This window comes from Mastigoproctus giganteus, chromosome 2, assembly GCF_048544385.1.
Source record: "Mastigoproctus giganteus isolate SK-2022 chromosome 2, ASM4854438v1, whole genome shotgun sequence".
NCBI classification, from domain to species: Eukaryota; Metazoa; Arthropoda; class Arachnida; order Uropygi; family Thelyphonidae; genus Mastigoproctus; species Mastigoproctus giganteus.
Window position 1 is genome coordinate 80,705,765 of NC_143576.1, and position 22,480 is coordinate 80,728,244.

Here is a 22,480-nt window from a genome sequence, read left to right on the forward strand (position 1 = left end):
TAAATTATCAGGTGATGTGGAAGCCTATGATAGATATAAGCTAGCCTGTAATAAAGTCACAAAGGTGGTTTGTTTGTTTGTTTTTTTTAATGAAAACCCCAAATAAGAGAGGTATTAACCTATAGTACTTGGTACCATGCTTGGATTGGAGGTTGAGAAGACGAAAGAAGATATTTGTTGACATTAGACTTGAACTTCTGTAGACTAATTTTCAGGAAATACCGTGCGAAGGAAGGTTGTTCCAGAAAACAGCAGTTGAATGAATAAACGAGGAAGATGAGCAGTCTCTCCTGTTAAAAAGCACAGACCAGGCTGAAAAAATTGAGGAAAAAACTCCCAGTATATAGGGACTTGCTCCAAATTCAAGGATTTCCTTGATGTTATGGTTGAAAGTTTGATTGTGCCTTTTTCTGTTTCTTTTCATATAATTCAGCATATTCCATAAGACCCATTTTCCTCTTTTTGATTTTTGCAAGTCCTTTATTTTAGTATACCTAGTGCAATTGCTCCAAACCCCAAATTATGTTATGGATTATGCATAATACTCTGAGTACTTCAGTAAACGTGTCTTTAATCATGTCACATAAATTGTTATGAAATTCATTCTTGCTATATAATTTGAGAATTATTGTTCTTTCAGAAATATAGACTTCCTCTAACTTCATTACAGATTCCTCCAACTATTACAAGGATTCTTTTAAATCACTTTCGATGGGATAAAGAAAAATTATATGAAAAGTAAGCTTGTTCTCAAAAGGAAATTTGTATTGGATAAGTAATTTAGCATGTAGTAATTCTACTAAGCTTTTAACAATTATAGTAAGTGAATCATTTTCATTTGTTATTCACCACCGGTTTTTTCTTTTTTTTTTTTTTTTCTTTATTAAATATTAGTATAACAGAATGCTGGTATTAAGTTGCATTGAATGTGATCTTCCATGAGAATATAATAGGTAGTAATAGTAGTAGAGGCATGTAATGCAATAAAGCAAGTGTATGAGCTTATGTAGCATCAGCCAAAAAAAAAAAAAAAAAAAAAAAAAAACAATTTCACACATCCATTCCCTCTAAAAGTTTGTCTTCTTTTGATTTATTTAAGTTATCAACTTCCACAAATGATGTACGTTTGCTCCAGCAATCAACTACCTGATGGCTAAAGACAAATTTCACACGTCTATTCTACAAATGTCTTTTCTTGATTTGAATTTTGTCCCCTCAGGTTCATAATCCAAGCAAGAAGAAGAATCCCATCAGAATTGAGCCTGCTCAACCCATTCAAGGCCTTGTATGCCTCAATCAAATCACCTCACAGGTGCCTAGTCTTCACATGCTGCAATTTGCAGAACTTAAGTCTTTCTTGGTAAGAGGACCTTCGTTCCCCTCGCCAGTCTTGTTGCCCTTCTCTGTACTTGCTCAAGCAACTCTACATCATCCCTAAAATGAATCCTCCAGACCTTTATACATTACTCAATGTGTTCCTGACCATTGCCTTATACAAGGGGATAATCACCTCCTTTTCCTTACTAGCAAAATTCCTGTATATCATTCACAATATCCCATGCCATGCTCTGGCAGCCTCTCTGCATTGCTCAGAAAACTTCATACCTGACTGCGCAATTACTCCCAGCTCTTTTTCATTTTCTACCACCCTTAGCGTAGTACCACACAGTTCCTACGTTTCTCTGGGGTTACTTCTACCCATATGCAGTACTTTGCATTTGTCAATGTTAAACTTCAGTTGCAACTTCTCAGCCAATTTGCCCAACTTTACTAGATCCTGTTGCAGTAGCACACTGCAATTACTGTCATTAACAACCCTGCCAACGTTTGTCATCTGCATACTTGGACATTAAGCCTGCTATACTTTCATCAATATCATATTGATGAAGGTATAGCCGGCTTTGATAAACATACAAAACAGTGGGCCCAACACTGAACTCTGCGGAACTCCACTAATAACATTAGTCCACGAAGAGCAGTGTCCATTGATTACTACTCTGTCTTCTCCCACTCAACCACCCTTTTATCCATTTAGCAACTTGCCCTTAATACCATACTGCTCCAGTTTGTCCAATAGTCTTCCATGCGTAACAGTATCAAAAACTTTCCTGGAATCAAAGTATATGATATCAAAATTATTTTTTGCATCCAGTTCCTTTATAACCACATCATAGTATCCAATCAAATTGGTCAGACAAGAACTTTTAACAAATCCATGCTGTGTCTGTATTATTACTGCAGTCTTATCTAGATGATCCTGCAATGCTCTTTTAACGAGTGCCTTCATTCTTTTCCCCGGAACAGAAGTTACATAACTAACAGGTCTGTAATTGTTCGTGTCACCATTTGATCTCCTTTTGTAAATTGGGGATACATTTGCACATCTCCAATCCATGAGGACTTCCGCTGAGTCCAAGGATGCTCTCATAATTAATGCTAAGGGTTTTCTTGCTTTCTTTGCTGCCTTCTGTAATATAACTGGATTGATTCCATCCACCCCAGGTGCCCTTCTTATGTTTAACTTGAACAATTTCTCCTCCACTTTGCTCTCAGTTATTACAAAATCATTACCTGTTACAGTGTGATAAGCTTTTGGCCTCCCCTTCCCTAAAGAATTCCTCATGTGTGAATGTAGATGCAAAATACTCATTGTTTGTCAGCTATCTGAGTAGGATCATCAATAGTCGAACTATCAATATCAAGTGGACCAGTCTGATTCATCTCCTTCCTTCTAGAGTTTATATAAATAAAGAAGGTTTATATAGGTAAAAGGTTCACCACCTTTTGCCTATTTAGAGAAGACTGGGTTTAAATTCTGTTGAAGACTTAAGGAATTCTTAAAGGCCTCTTCAGTTAATACAGTAGTTATCTCATCTCAAGCAAAGGGAGTAGGATTTCCTCCATGAGTTATACCAGCTTTTCAAATCTGTATAGCATGCAAATCAGCTTGAGCACAATTGTACGAACATAATGCATGATTAAGACTAATGAATGCTATCACCAAAGTAGTGAATTTGTCTAAAATCTCCAAAACAACCACCTGTTACATTTCAAGCATGAAAGAACTGCTACTAACAGTTAACATTTGGGTGGCAAATTTTAATAATTACATTTTACTGTTTACAATCATCAGTATTATTTTTATGTAGCTGTCAACTCTGGATTTATAACAGAAAATCTATACATGCATGATATCTTTTCGATTTGACTCTTCCACTTCATCAGTGTACTAGAGTTGGTACTATAGTTTCTTTGCAGCAAAAGATTCAGTGCAGTAAAACAGCTGAACAACCAGCATTTTTTAAACAAAATTCTGTGAAATTTTTTGTGATTTTCATTAATGAATATAGCCATGATAAACACCTGAGAATGATTTGCTGTAATTTGTTCAGTCAGCTGTAAAAAAAAAAAAAAAAAAAAAAAAACCCTGTTTTATTTTCAGTGAAATTTGATAGTACATTTGTATGAACCAGAACTATAATGCTCAATAACAATATTTGTAAAAGAATAAGAAGTTTACCTCAATATGATACGTACAACACTTCCATATGATACTCTGGAAATTAAAAAGAAAACAATTAAAAAATCAAAAATCTTACATTACAGTAAGAAATAATTAGCAATAATTAAAAATCAAATGAACACAATTAAAAATCAATTTAATGCAATTCAAAATTAAGTAAATTAATTTAACAAAAAAAAAACTACCTAAAACACAGTGCATGATTGATATTGAATTTGGACTTTGTAATGTTCCACAAAAATATTATTTATTCAACAATTTAACCAAATGGTGAATAACATAAAAGAAATGAGACTTCCTAAATTGAATACACACAACAGTTCAGCTTTACGTGAACTTCGGGAAAATAAAGACACTGTTATTCAGAGAGCTGATAAAGGAGATACAGTGGTAATACTCAATAAACCTGATTTTATAATTATTTTAGATTCAATTGTATCAGATATATCCACTTATCTTGAAGTAGACCTGGCATTATTTACCAATTTGGTCAATCAATACAATAAAACGTTAACCACCTTTCGAAAAAACAACTACATTACTATGGCTCAGAGGCGCCTCCATAGCCAGGTGGGCAGGAGCAGCAGTGTGTAGCACACGCTTCTTGATTAGACCTGGGTTCGAGCCCATGACCACCAAATACGGAGGATGTGGAAAGGTCAGGGATTGACCATTGCATATCCCCGGAGCAATATGGCCTTAGTTGCTAATGCTCCTAAAAACCAAATAACAAACAAACTATGGCTCAGTTAAAGGAATTGAATGCCAGAACATACAATATTCTTGCACTTTTTGGTCAGGTAAAATTACATAAGACCGGATTTCCTATTCTCCCTATTGTTTCCTACGGAAACTCAGCATTTTCATCCTTGGGCACACGTATGTAGCATTATAAAACTCTTTAGACAGGTGATACAATTTGGGATTAAGAACTATGATACACTATTTAATAACCTTAAGGAGTGTAGACTTGGAGGTAATGATAATTTATTCTCACTAGATGTTACCTTGTTATATACAAATGTAAACGTTGAATACACATTAGATATTGGCGCCTCCGTAGCCAGGTGGGAAGGAGCAGCAGTGCATAGCACACACTTCTTGATTAGACCGGGGTTAGAGCCCGTCACCACCAAATACGGAGGATGCGGAAAGGTCAGGGAACGACCACCGCATATCCCGGAGCAATATGGCCTTAGTTTTTAATGCTCCTAAAAACCAAATAACAAACAACAAACATTAGATATTCTTTGGGATATGTTAAATAATAACTCAATACTGATTAATTGTACGAAGCTTCCTGTTAAGGAAATTTTTCACTTAATAAACTCTTAGTCGAAGCCAACTATATCACCTTTCGAGACAAAGTATATAAACAAATTTTTGGTTTGCCAATGGGATTAAGCCTGAGCGGCCTAATGTCGGAGATCTATCTCTCAATGATTGAACATATAAATTTGATGCCTTTTCTACCCCGTATCACATACTATGCAGGTATTTAGATGATAGTCATTATTCTAGTCATTACTGATAGTAGCACTATCCGAGACATTGTTACATTTGTTTAATAATATTCATTCTTGACTCAAATTTACATTGGAGAGGGAGAATACGGATACTAAGTCATTAAATTTTCTAAATTTCACGCTTACTTGGGAAACGAATAAAATCCAATTTAACATCTGTCATAAACCTACAAACACTGGTATGCTTCTGCATTATAACAACTATCACCCGTTCACCTACAAAAGATTGATTATCTTTAATCAATTTCTCAATGCTTATAAATATTCAATGACGGAACCTGCTTTGGGCTCAGAAATACAAATATTAACCAACAGATTCTTAAATAGTTGTTACCCACTGTCTGCAATAGACAGAATTAGGGTACAAGCTAAGGATAGAATACAAAAAGATACACCAACCAACAATAGTAATATCAAAAAATACTTTATTTCTGTCCCATATGTTGAACAGTAGCACAAACAATTTAACAGATTCTTTAAAGATACCCAGTTTAAAATTGTAGCCAGACCAATATGCAAATTACACACTATACTGAACAACTGCTCATTCCTTTCCTTGTTCGCAGCACAAATAAATGACCTAGTATACAACATTCTTGCAGTGAGTTCGCATAGAACCCTTATCAATGGATACTGCTCGTCGTGGACTAATGTTATTAGTGGAGTCCCTCAGGGCTCAGTGTTGGGTCCATTATTGTTTTCTGTATTCATAAATGATATTGATGATGGTATATCAAGCTTAATGTCGAAGTTTGCAGACGATACAAAGGTAGGCAGGGTTGTCAAGGACACTACTGACACTATGCTGCTGCAACAGGACCTGGAAAGGTTGAGCAGATGGGCTGAGAGGTGGCAAATGAAGTTTAACATTGACAAATGTAAAGTACTACACATGGGAAACAGCAACCCCAGAGTAACGTATCAACTCTGTGGTACTACACTAACAGTGGTAGAGAATGAAAGGGACCTGGGGGTGGTTCTGCAGGCAGATATGAAGTTTTCTGAGCAGTGCAGATGGGCTGCAAGAGTAGCTCATGGTGAATTGTCGATGATATATAGGAATTTTTCTAGCAGAGATAAGGAGGTGATTATTCCCTTGTATAAGGCAATGGGCAGACCACACATAGAGTACTGTATACCGGTCTGGAGGCCTCATTTCAAGAAGGATGTAGAGATGCTGGAACGAGTATAGTGAAGGGCAAGAAGATTAGTGAATGGAACAAAGGGGTGCTCTTACGAAGAAAGGCTTAAGTTTTGCAAATTACAGTGTCTGGAGACTAGGCACCAGTGAGGTGATCTGATAGAAGTGTATAAAGCCTTGAATGGTTTGAGCATGCTCAATGCTGATGGGATTCTTCTTCTCGCTCAGAATAATCACCTGAGAGGGCATAAATTCAAATTGAGGAAAGACAGATGTAGGATAGACGTGCGGAAATTTGCCTTTAGCCAGCGGGTGGTTGGTTGGTGGAACAGACTTCCATCCCTTGTCGTGGAAGTTGATAGCCTAAATAAGTTTTCAAGACTCAGCTGGACAGGTATTTTGAACGAACAGAGGGGTGAAGTGGAAGTGGTTTTTTTTTTTTGGCTGATGCTGCATAAGCTTGCTTTCTTGCATCAAATGCCTCTACTAATGCTAATGCTTATCAGAGTTCTATGCGGTTTCCTCTGAATTTTCTTGTTAATCAACATGCAGCCTCAGTTCATGCTTCTCATTCAGTAGTGTCAGAATTAGCCTTTCATGCCGTTAATGAAAAGCATACTTTTTTATTTAACAAGGCCAAAATATTTAGTGCAGAAACCGTCAAAATTAAATTACATGAGAATTCTGTTAATGTTCGCCGGCCATATCTAATCTCAGACTCTTGGTCCTTTGCACGCATGTGCGAAGACAAATAATTCCTATTTAAGTTCCATGCTTGCACCTATTTGGTAATTTTCATTCCTGTGATCACGACATATAGTCAAAGCATTGTCAGCTTCAGGTAGGAAAATCGTTTTGCAATTTTTGTTTTCTTTAAATTAATTTTTTACTTGATTTTTAATTGTTAATTATTTCTTACTGTAATGCAAGGTTTTTGATTTTTAATTGTTTTCGTTTTAATTTCTGGAGAGTATCATACAGAAGTGTTCTACTTATTATATTAAGGTAAACTTCTCTTATTCTTTTACAAATTTTCAGTGCAATGCATGTGATATGGCCCAGAGATAATACCCACTCCCATTTTAGACAGCAATAAAGATTAATAAAAAAAAATTAGTTTATTAATTTTATTAATAAACTATTAATTAGTTTATTAACCCCTTTATAACACGGTACTTCTACAACACAGTTTCACACTAACATGATTGATAAATTATGGCAATCCTTGCACAACACAGTAATTGTATAACATGGTTTTGCTCTGACATGGTTAGAGTATTTCAGCAAACCTTGCATAACATGTATTTTTTTTTTTTTTTGAGCTTTTGTGCAGGGGGGAACCCTACTATTACGTTGGATATAATTTTTCAACATTTCCATTCTGTTTTGTGAATCCTCTGCTGTTGACTCACTAGTTGTTAATCAAAAAAAATTATTGGGAAATCTCAGTGTTAGGTTCTGTTCAATAGCACAGATGCTATTGAACTTGTGCTTGTTTGAAACCATAAAAAATTGTGGCTTTGAAGCGTGCAGATCTTGACTTTTAAGGGTTTTGTAAGGTTATTTTGCCTTTTATTTGATCATTTATAAATTTTTCCAGGTATATATTACTAAACTTTGTTCTTAAGAAATGTATTGGAATAATTTATTTGTTGTGAACTAAATTGCAGATTTAAATGATGCCTAAAGGAAAGTAAAAAAGCACCGCTCAAAAGAAATTATTTCTCCAGAATCAAAGATGTAAATATTGGATCATCTTAAAGGGGAAAAGGTATCATACTTTGCAAAAAGTTTAAATGAAGCAATGATCCAGACCATAAAGAAAAATGAGAATCTTGCATAGTGTTTCATTTCCGCAAATATGACAGCTCTTCCCTGAGCGCCAGTAATTAAGAAAATGGAAAAAGCACTCAGCATTTTGATTGATGATTACAGTAAAAAACTGATCCCATTAGATGGCAATGTAATTAAACTAAAGGAACTAAAAATTTATAACCATTTAAAAGAAAATGGAGAATCTTCTGATAACCCACAATTTGTTGCCAGTAAAGATTGGCTTGAGCGATTTAAAAACCGCTTCTCATTACTTAATATAAGAATTCAAGGGGAAAGTGCATCAGCTGATAATGAAGCTGCCAAGAAGTATGCAGAGCAATTTCAAAAAATTATTGAAGTGCAAGAATACACACCACATCAAGTTTTCAGTGCCGATGAGACAGGTCTTTGGTGAACAAAAATGCCCAACAGAGCTTTTATTTAAAAAAAAAAAAAAGGTGCCTTAAAACCTGCACCAGGTTTTAAGGCACCAAAATATCGTGTAACGTTTTTAAAAAAAAATTTATTTAAACTGCAGCCATTATCAACCCACTGCAGGATGGAAGCCTCCTCAACAATTTTATGTTGAGGAAAATGGACCATAATCTGCCATGCTGGTCCAGTGCAGGTTGGCAGGTTGACCATATTTAGTAGTCAGGGGCTTGAACCCTGGTCTACTCAAAGAGCATGTGCTACTGCACTCCTGCTTCTGACCACTTGCTATGGATGTTACTTATGTGCAGTTATGCATCAGATTACGTGATAAAACCTATTCTAGTTTATAGCATTAGCATTAGTAGAGGCATATGATGCAAGAAAGCAAGCTTATTCAGCATCAGCCACCAAAAAAAAAAAAAAAAAAACCACTACTCCCATTTCACCCCTCCCTCCGTTCGTTCGAAATACCTGTCCAGCTGAGCCTTAAATTTATTTAGGCTATCAACTTCAACAACAAGCGATGGGAGTCTATTCCACAAACCAACTGCCCGCTGGCTAAAGGCAAATTTCTGCACATCTATCCGACATCCGTCCTTCCTCAATTTGAATTTATGCCCTCTCAGGTGATTATTCTGAGCAAGAGGAAGAATCCCATCGGCATTGAGCATGCTCAAGCCATTCAAAGCCTTATACACCTCTATCAGATCACCTCGCCAATGCCTAGTCTCCAGGCTCTGTAATTTGCAAAACTTAAGCCTTTCTTCGTAAGAGCAACCCTTTGTTCCATTCACTAATCTTGTTGCCCTTCTCTGTACTCGTTCGAGCAGCTCTACATCCTTCTTGAAATGAGGCCTCCAGACCTGTATACAGTACAGGTCTGGAGGCCTGACCAATGCCTTATACAAGGGAATAATCACATCCTTATCCCTGCTAGAAAAATTCCTGTATATCATTGACAAGACACCATGAGCTACTCTTGCAGCTCGTCTGCACTGCTCAGAGAACTTCATATCTGCCTGCACAATTACCCCCAGGTCCTTTTCATTCTCTACCACTGTCAGCGTAGTACCACAGAGTTGATACGTTGATCTGGGGTTACTGTTTCCCATATGTAGTACTTTACATTTGTCAATGTTAAACTTCATTTGCCACCTCTCAGCCCATCTGCTCAACCTTTCCAGATCCTGTTGCAGCAGCATAGTATCAGTAGTGTCCTTAACAACCCTGCCAACCTTGGTATCGTCTGCAAACTTGGACATTAAGCCTGATACACCATCATCAATATCATTTATAAATACAGAAAACAACAATGGACCCAACACTGAACCCTGAGGAACTCCACTAATAACATTAGTCCACGTTGAGCAGTGTCCATTGATTACCACTCTCTGTCTTCTGCCACTCAACCATCCCTTTATCCATAGCAGCAATTTGCCTCCAATGCCACACTTCTCCAATTTGTGCAGCAGTCTTCCATGCGCAACAGTATCAAAAGCCTTTCTAAGATCCAAATATATAATATCAAAGTTATTCCCTGCATCCAGTTCTTTTGTGACTACATCATAGTATCCAATCAAATTGGTCAGACAAGACCTGCCCTTAACAAACCCATGCTGTGTCTGAGCTATAACTGAATTCTTGTCCAGATGATCCTGCAGTGCTTCTTTAACCAGTGCCTCCATTAATTTTCCTGGAACCGAAGTTAAACTAACAGGTCTATAATTACTTGTGTCAGCCTTTGATCCTCCTTTGTGAATTGGGGTTACATTTGCACATCTACTCCTTGTGCAATGAAATATCATTGCACAAGAAATATAGATCAATGAAATATAGATCATCTACTCCTTGTGCAATGAAAGTTGTAAATAAAAATGTGTTACCGGTGTATTGGAAAGCAAATAAAAAAGCTTAAATTTACAAAGATATATCAAGCTAAAGCAAACAAACCCATTACTGATTTTTTTTTTTTTTTTTAAAGAGAGTAGAAGACACATGAAATCTAGATGCTGTGGAAGAAAGTTCAGAAGATGAAGATATAGTAATGGAGGCATGTGATGCAAGAAAGCAAGCATATCAGCTTATACAGCATCACCCAAAAAAAAAAAAAAAAAAAAAACCCATTTCACATATCCATTCCCTCTAACAACTTGTCTACTTCCTCCTTGAATTTTTTAAGCTATCAGCTTCCACAACGACAGGTGGAAGTCTGTTTCAACAACCCGCTGACTAATATTCTGCAACAGAGAAAACGTTCTAATTTAATTGTGCTTAGCAGTGATGAAGAGGAAGAAAATTAAACAAACATATTATCTGACATATGTATTACCGTTTGCAAGACGTTTAAGTTATTACTATTTTTTAATAAAAATTAACTTTCTGGTAGTTATAAAAAATTATGTATTTTTGTTAGCTTTTGGAACGTAACTCCCCCCTTTTTTAAAAGGGGGAGTTACGTTCCCCCCTGGGTCTTAGTCTCATATAACATGGTTTTCCACTACATGAGATTTTATAGGAATCTAATTACCATGTTATATGAGGGTTACCTGTAGTTAAAGATTTCATTTTCAACTCCTAATTCTTGTTGCTGATAAAGTCTAGAAATATGAACCAAAACACTACCCTCCCTCCCTCATTAATAAATGCCTCCTCACTCCCAGTAATGAGAGACAATATATGTTGAACATCAAAACTACTTGACATGGTAAAACTTTGTTGTAAGGTATTTTATACATTTTCTAAAAATATAAAAAAGTGTTAGTTAGTGGCATGTGATGCAAGAAAGCAAGTGTATGAGCTTATGCAGCATCAGCCAAAAAAAAAAAAAAAAAATGTTTTGTATGCTGTATTTGTATGCTGATACAATCCAATGGAGTGTATTAAATATCTGAAGTAATACAAATACTTCAGGTATTTAATACACTTGTAGCAGAAGTTGTATGACTTAATAAATAAACTTGGCAAATTGCACACTTAGTTTGTTGGCCAGCAACTATCTATCCAGAATTCCTAAGACCGAAGTGTTTCCTTACAGCATTCAAAACTTTGCTAGCTCCAGCCAGAATTCATGGATACACAAGGTCAGACATTATTTAGTTTTTAATACCACTAAAGGTATAATAATCTAATGGGATTTACTGCATGTCTCTGAGTATGAAATAAAGCATGAATCTCAAGGTAAAAACATAGTTCAAGGTGAAAAGAAAAATAGTGACTAAACAAGGTGTAATGATTATACCTATATATTATTCTTACATTTGATACACTAAATCTGTCAAAACAGTCTGCTTTAGCTGACAAAGTATGATGCTATAATTATTAAGTGTTCTATGTTTTTACCAATAAGGTTGTTTTTAATTCAGAAAAGAAGTTATAGTGTATATGGTTTCCTTTTCTTACTGAAGAAAAACATGCATGATCAATTGAAGAAAATTTTAATGAATGTTTATGGAAAATTAGTAGAACTCTACCTTAGGAGAAAAGAGTTCATGGAATTGTTGAATTAACAGCTGAATTTACAGGCATCTCAAGGATACCAATGTACAGAGAGGAAAGTTCAGGAAAGAAACAAAGGTGAATTTTTAATATCACCATAGCAGTAGCCAAAATGTACAGGAATTACTAATAGGCTAACAAGATACTTTGATTCTGTGTGATGCTGATTTCGCAAAATCAATGGTACGTGAGAAAAATCTGTGCGTGCTTTATTTTGTAATGATTACCATAAATTGTCTGCCGACCGGGCTGGCCAGGTGGGTAAAGTGCCTGCCTAGCAACCCAAAGGTCACAGGTTCGAATCCCGCCTCGGGCTTGGATCACAGTAAAATGCAAAACCTTTGGTAGGTGCATTATGGCCACAGAAGCCGATGCGCCAACAACTAACAAAAAAAAAAAAAAAAAAAAATGTCTACTAATGACAGTGAGTTACCCATATGAACAGTACTACATTGTTTTTACTGCCTGATGTCAGTTCAAAAGTGTCAGTGATGGAGAAAATTTGTTTTCTGCATCATTTAGCCATTCTAATACTATTACTGAATGATGTGTGTTTGTTTTTCTTTTAAAAAAAAAAACTTGTCTTGTCTTTACTAAGCCCTTCGAGTTATGTAATATAACTATTTCACCAAAGAATTGAATTAGACTCAGCAGCAACTGGGGAGATAGCTCACGCAGCAGGTATATTAATTAACTTCTAATTAATTACTATAACTTCTAAGCTATAGTCACAGAAGCCTTGAAAGCATATATGCCATTAAGAAAATATAGTACAAGGATTCCAAGATGAATGAGTAAAGAACAGAAAATGTTGACATGTAAAAGTTAGAGCGACAAAAAGTACTGAGCCTGTAATGGTTACAAATTGATCTCTAACAATACCACAAAACGTTAGGCTGGCAAAGGCAGGTTATGAGAAATTGCTGACTAAGAGTTAAAAGCAGAGACAAGGAGTTTTTCTCATATGTGAATACTAAGGAGAAAAGAGTGAATTAGATTGGACCGTGTATAACAGATACAAGAAAGTTATAGATAACTCTGTTGATGTTGCAGATGAATTGAACAGGTACTTTGCATCAATATTTACAGAAGAAAGACCTTCAAATGCACAACACAAATGGATATTGCAAGAGAAAATGTAACCCTTAAGAAAGTCAAGGTCAGATGAGCAACTAATGATATTAGATTCAGAAATGCAGTCCAGTCCAGAATGAGACTCCTGAACAATCCAACAGAGGTTGAGACAAGAAGCTCAAAATTCTGAAGGACCATGTACTAAAAAATGACAAGTGAATGACAACTGTTTGCAAGTTTTGCGACTAAAATTTTTTTCAAAGAAAGACCCAATAAAAAATGCAACTATTGTTTCTGAAAAGGAAAATTGGAATTCAGACATGTATTTCCAGACTTTCTTCATGAATTGATATCAAAAAATCTAAGTGCTTTACTTTATAAAAATTTCAGAGAAAACATTAGAACTTAGAATGGCACTGTCATTTGCTTCAGTAGGTGCAACAATTGCTGATATACCTGGCATAGGACCATATCATTTTCAGGTTATGGTTTGGTTTTTCACTGAAATTTCATCCTCATCCAGGTGATGATGACTCTTGGAAAACTCTGTTCAGTTGAACATGTTTGCTATTGCAGAAGCTGTTGATGAGCATCTTAGTTTGCTAAATGACCTGTTGTAGGGCAGATTTCCATATTAATTTTTCCTGACATTATACAATGGGTTATCTCACTAGTATATGAGATGTGATCTCTAAAGGTTGCAGTCTGACTTTCTATCTTGAAATTGTGGCATCTCCACGAGCTGTAACCTTTTGCAATGAGTTCACCAACTCAGAGCCATTTCAGTTAGTGTCTGTTTATTTGCTTGAAGTCACAGTACAAGAAAGAAACAGATAAACAAGTAGTTTAATCTCTCTGTTAGCCCATATGGCTATACCATAGCCATAGGGACTAACAGAGAGAGATTAAAAGTTATACAATAAAAAATAAATATTTATTATTATTGTTAGCCATATGGTGCAAGGGAGCTAGGCTTATGCTGCACCAGCCAAAAAAAATTCCCGAGAGAGAGAGAGAGAGAGAGGAATCTCCAAGAAAGAGAACAATGATGATATCCAGCTCAGGACCTTGGGTGTGCCAAACCCATACCCACCAGATGTGAGCTGTGGGCACTGTTCTTCTGAATTGGCATCTATAATTCCTGCTCTCTCTTTCAAAACAGTCCAAACACGTGCCGCCAACATTGATTTACTGTCCATCTTCAAACTTGCAGAACCAACTTTTCATCTTCCTCAATTATTCATTCAACTGCCATTTTTTCTGGAACAACCTTATGTATTTCCTGAAAATTACAGTCTACAGAAGTAGTCTGATGTCAACAAATACCTTCTTTTTTCTTCTCAGCCTCCAACACATGCATGGTACAACTATAGGTTCTAATACCTCTTGTGTTTGGGAGTTTTCATTTAAAAAAAAGCATTGCAAAATGTGAAAGACCAAAGATCAAAAAGTGTACATTGTATTGTTTAATTTGATAGTATAAACAGGGGTTCGATGCTCAATACGTTCTACATTGATTTCAATATTTGTAAAAGGTGTGTATGTTTGTAAAAGGAGAGTAGGTGTGTGTTATCGGTCTAACGAATCTGATGAGTATAATTAGCAATTGTGCAGAGAAATAGTGGGCCAGTAAAGCAGAATTTCTTATAATAGGGGATTTTAACTTTCCAGATATTGACTGGAACTTTGGGTTGGTCACTTGCACACTAGCAAGACTTTTTTTGGATTTATTGGATGACTGTTTTCTACAGCAGCATGTTCTAGAGGCAACCAGAGGGAGTAATACTCTTGATCTGATTATCAGCAGTGATTATTTATGCATTAAGAATTTGCAGATAAAGGAACCAGTGGGTCACAGTGATCACAATGTACTGATATGGGAGTAACTTAAGGATGTAACTACCATCAAGGCTAAAGGGGGAAGGGCTTTTGCTTTCGTAAAGGTGACTACAGGGGTTTCAGACAGTTACTAAATTCTGTACAGTGGGATCAACTGATGATGTTACCAATGTTAAATTCTAAATGGGAAGCCTTCATGCTCACACATACTCCGTAACTTTCATTCCTGTGATCACAACACGTGGCTGAAAAGCGTTGTCAGATTCAGGAAGGAAAATCGTTTTTCAAAATTTACATTAAACTTTTTTAATTAATTGTTCAGTTGATTTTTTAATTGTTTTCAATTTATTTTTTATTGTAATGTTATATTCATTTTAATTTCTGGAGAGTATCATATGGAAGTGTTCTACGTAGCATATTGAGGTAAACTTCTCTTATTCTTTTACAAATACTGAAATCAATGTAGAATGTATTGCGCATCAGCTCTGGTTTATACTATCAAATTAAACAATACAACATACATTTTTTGATCTTTGGTCTTTCACATTTTGCAATGATTTACTAATTGGGCAGTTAACTGCCTATTTGAGATTAGTGGCTTTTGTTTTGTCTACCTTCCCGAAGTCTTACTTGCATCATTTTGGAAGTGGCAGGGATTGATTATGTAGAGTTATGTTTACCGAAAACTGTGCTGTTAGATGAGATGCAACGTCATCGAAATTACATTTATTTGCAGTTTTATGTGAAGAGGTCTGATTTGCTTACATTTTATCATTTGACAGTTGCACTTATTATGGTTTTATAAAAAAAACGAATATTAAAAAAATTGCCGTTTCATAATAACAATGTTTTTCTTTCTTTAAAGCAGAATTAAAGTTTTTTGTTTTGTTGAAAATGTGTCAAAAACAGCTCAACATTTTTAAATTTTCAAATTTTTCATTGAAAAATATAAAATTGCATAAAGTAAGTTTCTTTCATTATAATAATTTTGAAATATGTAACTATCATTCTGACATTTTTTAATGTATTTCAGTGTAGCAAAATTTCTTCGTAACAAATACATTCTGATCACAACAGCAGGAATTTGTTATATTGACATTTTACCGTACTTAGTAAAAAATCAACATATTAAAAGAGAACAGAATATAAAAAAAACTGCTTGAGTTTCACCAAACTTTTCCATTGAATTTGTACCATAGATGGGCAACATAAGCCAGAATATCACCAGTGAATTGACACTGACAGAATCCTGGCCATTATCGATCAAATGGGATTTTTAGATAGTTAAAAATTTGCCAGTTAATTGATTTCTCAATTACTTCAGAAAAAGTAGAAGTGCAATAGGACGATAATTGGATGGGAAGGATTTGTCACTCTTTTTAGAAATTGGCTGTATATGAACAAATTTCCTAGTAGAAGGAAAAAAATGCCTTTAGAATAGGAATGCAAAAAAAAAGGTTACACAACAGGAGTAATCTCAGGAGCACAGTTTTTCAGAACAAGTGGAGAAATACTGTCAGGACCTGGAGCTTTCTTAGCATCAAGCGTATTCAAAATCCTTCTGATGTCCTTTTGATGGAAAACCACAGGAAGCACTGAATGGAGTGTAGTATACTGGGAATGGTAAAAGGTGGTTTACCAGGGCTTACAGTACCGAGATCCCAGTAATTTTTTTCCAGTATTCAAATACCGGTATTGATACAAAAATGCCAGTACTAATTTAAAGAATAATTGTTTAGGATTTAATTACATATAAAAGATTATAAAAATCAACAACAATAAATCATTAATATTACTGAATTTGCAACTGAGTAATTGTTACATACAATACAAATGTAATGGAAACCTGAAAATGTTATGAAACTCAGCCCTGGTTTACTAGACTTTTTTTTTTTTTTTTTTTTTCTTTTGTATTGCGAAAAAAAAAAGAAGTAAATATTGCATGTTAATGGATAATTTCACAGATTGCTGTATTATAAAAATATTTTTCTGTTAGCAAGGTAGTTTTATTATAACAGTTTACTGTCCATGCTTGAAAGATTTTTTTTTTTTTTTGAGTTGAGATGTTGTGTGCAGAGAGCTTTAATTGATTTAAATTAAAGTATTGATTTCTGTGAGAATTAATTTAATTTATTATCTGCGGCTATATGTACACTAATGCCTAAGAAGTTAGTGGTAGATGCACTATGCTGCAAAGAAGTAAATCTTTTAACTGCAGATGCTGCCATAAAATTTATGATGGAAACTCTTGGCAATCAAAATTCTGAAATAGCTAGTATACGGCATTGAAACTGTATTTCACCAGGATCCCTAATCTAGGGGCTCCCCAGTCAAAGGAGCCATCAACGTAACATATGAGACCCCTTTTGCATCCGGGCCCCCTAAGTACCTTTGCAATATGAAGCAGCAAAACACATCTTACTTGCTGAAATTACATCCCAGTTCCATATTCTGACTACAAACCAATCATACGGCGGATATGCACTGAGATATGGTCTGAAATGTGGCATCGCCAAACAGGTAACAAGCTCTTTCAAATAAAACAGAATCCACAGTTATGGAGATCCAGTTCCCGATTAAACAGGCAGGAAGAGGTTGTGCTTGCAAGAGCATGAATTGGCCATACACACCTATTTTTACTGCTAGGTGAAGATCCTCCACTTTGCTCACATTGTAGTTCCACACTTACCGTGAAGCATATTATCATAGAGTACTGAATGGTAATGTCCACATTACCATTCAGTTAGAATTGCATGTTTCAGATCTCTACTAAATTCAAAAAACCGCTGCAACTAAGACATATACTTGGTGATGATGCTAATTTATCAGAATTGTTTATTTATCTAAAAATGGTCAATGTATACAACCACTTCTAGACCCATCTCTAATGTATTGATGAACATTTGAAAGTAACAGGTGCAATTTGGCCAGAGCGGCCCTTGCACCAATAAATCCCAATACAACAACCTTTGCAATGCCCTGAATTTCAACATCTTTGATATTGGAATTAACCAAATTTTGGAGTCGAGAAAATGTTTCATTTGCCTCTTCTGTTGATTCCTCCAAAACTAATATTTTGTATTGTCAGCTCAGAATGCAATACATTTTCTTTGAGGATATTATTTTCCTTCAGAGAAGTATGCATCTTAAACTAATTAAAAAAACTATAACAAAAAATTTCACTTATCTTTATCTATAAACTCAGAGTAGTAACATACCTTCCTACTCTGTGTATAAGCTGATGATGATGGCAGTGAACAGGCCTTGTACAAGCTGTGACTGACTATGCAATTGAAGACAATGCTACGAACTCTGCTACTGTTTTTTGATTGTTCACGAATATATTTGTAGTCTGTGCAGGTATCACAGTGGTATTTTCACAGTCCTCCCCAAACTGGGTGCAAACTGGGTCAATCCCATCACTGATGCGAGGAACTTTCATGGGCTTTTTTCACTCCGTGGCTGAATTAGTCAGTCTCAGGCATAGATAGCAAGTTTTTTCCCCCCAAAAAAACTGCAGTTTTTTTGTCCAGCAAAACAGGCAAATCAACCAGAGCACACCCAATTTACAGACACTATACACAAATGGGTATATAGAAGAAATTCTGGGTGACTCTAATAAAATAATTTGAATTTTTTGAAATACATTTGTACAAAAATGTTCCTAACAAGAAAGCAGGACATTTAAGCATCTCAAAAAAAACTTTTGGGATACCGGGATGAATCCCGGAAAACCAGGACGTGTGGACACCCTATTTATCTTGATGTTTTATGATTCTTAAATTAGCATGTTTTGGCAACTTTGATAGATACTAGTTTTTGTTTTAAGATTAATTAATATTAATTAGATGTTTCTCTAGATATTATGATGGTGATCCAGAAAGTCTGTTTAGAGAAGCACGGATTATTAATCCACGTAGGAGTTCTGCCACGAGTAGATCTTTGAAGGTAATTTTTCGTGCTACATATCATAATTTTATTTTAGTGTACTTTGCATTTAAAGTTAAACTGAACATTATAAGATGGCTTTATGTTGATATCCATTATCAGATTCTGTTTCAGGCTTTGCTTTGATAATTTGACTATTTTCTTCCCCCAAGGGAAACAAGATTGGCAAGAGGAACAAAGGGATGCTCTTACCAAGAGAGGCTTAAGTTCTGCAAGTTACAGCATCTGGAGACTAGACACCTGCGTAGTGACTGATTGAGGTGTACAAGGCCTTGAATGGTTTGAGCAAGCTGAATGCTGATGGGATTCTTCCTCTTGCTCAGATTAAGAACCTGAGGGGGGCATAGATTCAAATTGAGGAAAGACAGTTGCCTTTTGCCAGTGGATAGTTGATTGCTTGAACAGACTTCCATCTGTTGTTGTGGAAGTTGATAGCTTAAATAAATTTAAGGCTGAACTAGACAAACATTTGGAGTGACTGGATGGGTGAAATGGGAAGGGTTTTTTTTGTTTGTTTGGCTGATGCTATATAAGTTTGCTTTCTTGCATCATATGCTCAACTAATGCTAATTTGTATTTTTACTTTGCTATTCTCAAACTGTTGGCTGTGGATTTCAAGTACTCTGTTTGAATGATCCAGAGCAAGAGGTACAACACAGTTGCAATAGCTGAGTGATCCTGATAGTTACTTTAACCCAGTATAGGTGGAGACCCCATTTGTTGCAAAGACAGTGGTGGGATATCACCCCTCTTTTTTTCCAATTTTTGGAAAAATTTATTTTTTTCGAAGTTTTTGAACAGGTCAATTTTTCTTCTTTTTTTAATGGATTGCAATTGTTATTGTAACTTGAAGTTTTAACAAAAATTAATTTTTAAAACATGCTATGCGTTTTAAAAATTTAGGAAAAAAAAACAATTTTTAGATATAAATCTCGTAGTCTCTGACATTTTCCAGTTGAAGAGACCGTTACATGCCAAATTTCAAACATGCATATATATTTCTGCTTGTTATGTATATAAATATTAGTAAAAAATTAAAATATGTATTATGCATATTCTAAACTATTAGTTCTGTTTTCAGATTTATTTCCAATTTGGTGCCATTCACAGCTGACAAAATTTAAAATTATGTATGTTGCTTTCTGTAGGGTAGTAGCCATTTTGAGAGGATATCCCATTTTGTGTTATCTTTACTATATGAAAACAGAAAAAAATCTTTCAAAAACAATTAAGATAAAAGGGTAGATGATATTTATTGAACAAGCGGGAGAGGAAAACCCTGTCCTGCAAAAAACTTGCGGCTAGGCCTGCGCCACAACTGAAGAATAATAGTAAGTTGAGGTGCCCAGATAGTGCAGTGCAGGTAATTTTTATAAAGAAAGCAACATTTTATTTTATAATTTCATTGTTTTGTTTCTTTATTAGATCGTGAAAGTCCAGTCAGTTTTATTTGCACGTTTGATATTTATCCAGGATACTTTGAATAAATATTAAACTATTTCACTTTTAGATATTTTTTGGCGTGTGAATATTCAAAACTATTGGACATGGTTTTATAATTAGATTAAAACTTTGTTCATGATATAATTACTTCTGCAGAATTTTCTGACTTTAATAATACAGTTGGACCTCTATAAGAATGAAATTGATCATTTGCATGAAAAAATTTGTTAAACAGAAATTTCGTTATAAAGAAATATTACCTTTTCAACAATGAAAAATACCGTAATTCAACATTCAGAATTATAGTAAAGGATAGGAAATGAATCAGAAATAAGTGGAAATGAATAAATTTTCTTCTAACATTTAAAAACAATTAATTTATAATACATACATATTAAGGAATGAATACTTACATGATGCGCACAATATATTAGTACACTTTTTTTTAAGAATTATTTCGTCAAATATTTGGTTATTTTTTTGTTGCACATTGGATTTGCCGTACATTTTTCATAAAAATGAAAGATGTATGAATTTCTTTCATAAAAATTAAAGAAATTTGCATTTGTTTAAACACTCAAATATATTTTCTGGCTATTTTCTTCGCACTGAAGGCTTCGATGCTAAGTTTCAAATGCTGCTAACATTTCATATTTGGAAGATTTAATATTGTCATCTTTGCTTTCGTTGCCCAAATTTTCTTCCAAATCATCATCGATATTTCACTAGTTCTTTGAATTCTCTCCAAAATGTTCGAATCACTCAGATATTCAACTACTATGACATCATTATCAACTCCTAAAAATTTGTCAAGAACAATGTCTCCACTGATCAAACGTCTTGCTTGGAGTTCTTCCCAAGATTGCTCAATATGTTGTAGTAGTTCATCCCTCCCATCATTTTTAATTCGTGTTTTAGCAAAACCTGTTTTTGCTAAAACAAGCATCACAGTTGTAAGTTTAAAAACTGCCAAGTGAAGGTAGGCATGGCAGTCATAGACAATTTAACACGATTTTTTTCCGTTTTAAACCAAAACTATTCATAAAACATTTCTGTTTTAAACCAAAACTACTCATACCAGCCATATTGGGGGAGGGGGAAGAAAACAAGCATCACAGTTGTAAGTGTCAAAACTGCCAAGTGAAGGTAGGCATGGCAGTCATAGACAATTAACATGATTTTTTCTGTTTTAAACCAAAACTATTCATACCAGCCATATTAGGGTCACCTGGAAAGGAGCTTTTAACTATCCATGTGTATTGTGTGTGTAAATTGCATATGTTCTCTGGTTGAGTTGCCTGCTTTACTGGATGAAAACCTCCCAGTTTTTATGTGGAAAAAACCTTTCTATCTACGCCTAGACTAACTAACTCGGCCATGGAGTGAAAAAGCTCATAAAAGTTACTGGCATCATTCCCGGGATTCAAACCAAGGTCTTTTCCATTGGTGTGGGGAGGACAGTGACGCTACTGTGCTACTTGCACGCATTGGTGCCTCCGTAGCCAGGTGGGCAGGAGCAGCAGTGCATAGCACACACTTCTTGATTAGACCGGGGTTTCAGCCCATGACCACCAAATACAGAGGATGTGGAAAGGTCAGGGAATTACCACCGCATATCCTTGGAGCAATATGGCCTTAGTTGCTAATGCTCCTAAAAAACAAATAACAACAACAGCTACTCACACAGACACCTATTACCAATAGCTTCAGTTTTTCATTACCAGCCATATTTGCATAAGCCAAAACTGTAATTCTCTCCTTACTATTTTTACCACCTAAACATTTATCGCATTTAAAAGTGGTCCCTAAGTCAATTTTGTTTTAGCTGCTGTGCAAATAACCTTCTTCTTCTTCTTTGGTCCTTAGCTGGCAGCTGGGGGAGGCGGTTGGCCACGCAACCAGTATGCTGCTGTAGGTGCCGCAGGGTTTCGGACTTGCTCTGTGATGTTCTTCCATACCTTACGATCCATGGCTTCAGTCCTGGCCTGGTTAAGGTCGAGACGTCGGCTCTTCAAGTCATCTTCCACTTGCTTGGCCCACGTTTTCCTAGGCGCGGTCCGTTGGATGCTCCATTGGGTGGGTCGTTGTCTCCAAAGGAGTGTGGATGGTATTCTGTTCGTGCCCATTCTACATACGTGGCCAAACCATCTGAGCCTTCGCTTCTGGATTTGGTCGGCAATGGTTGGTTGCTGTTGGCATCTGGCGCGGATGGTATCATTAGTGATGCGGTCGCGAAGAGAG

General features: G+C 35.5%; 1 protein-coding gene across 3 annotated transcripts in view; it reads left to right on the top strand.

Annotated features, from left to right (window-relative positions):
• LOC150089360 (E3 ubiquitin-protein ligase arih1-like) overlaps positions 1 to 22,480 on the top strand; it is a 269,746-nt gene that overhangs the window by 14,972 nt on the left and 232,294 nt on the right. For 2 of the 3 annotated variants that reach the window (XM_090368540.1, XM_090368542.1), the window contains exons 2-3: positions 641 to 738; positions 18,709 to 18,796. In XM_090368540.1, the coding sequence (XP_090224666.1) occupies positions 641 to 738; positions 18,709 to 18,796 (186 nt within the window). The remainder of the gene's footprint in view (positions 1 to 640; positions 739 to 18,708; positions 18,797 to 22,480) is intronic. The other variant, XM_090368541.1, reaches the window with a different exon arrangement.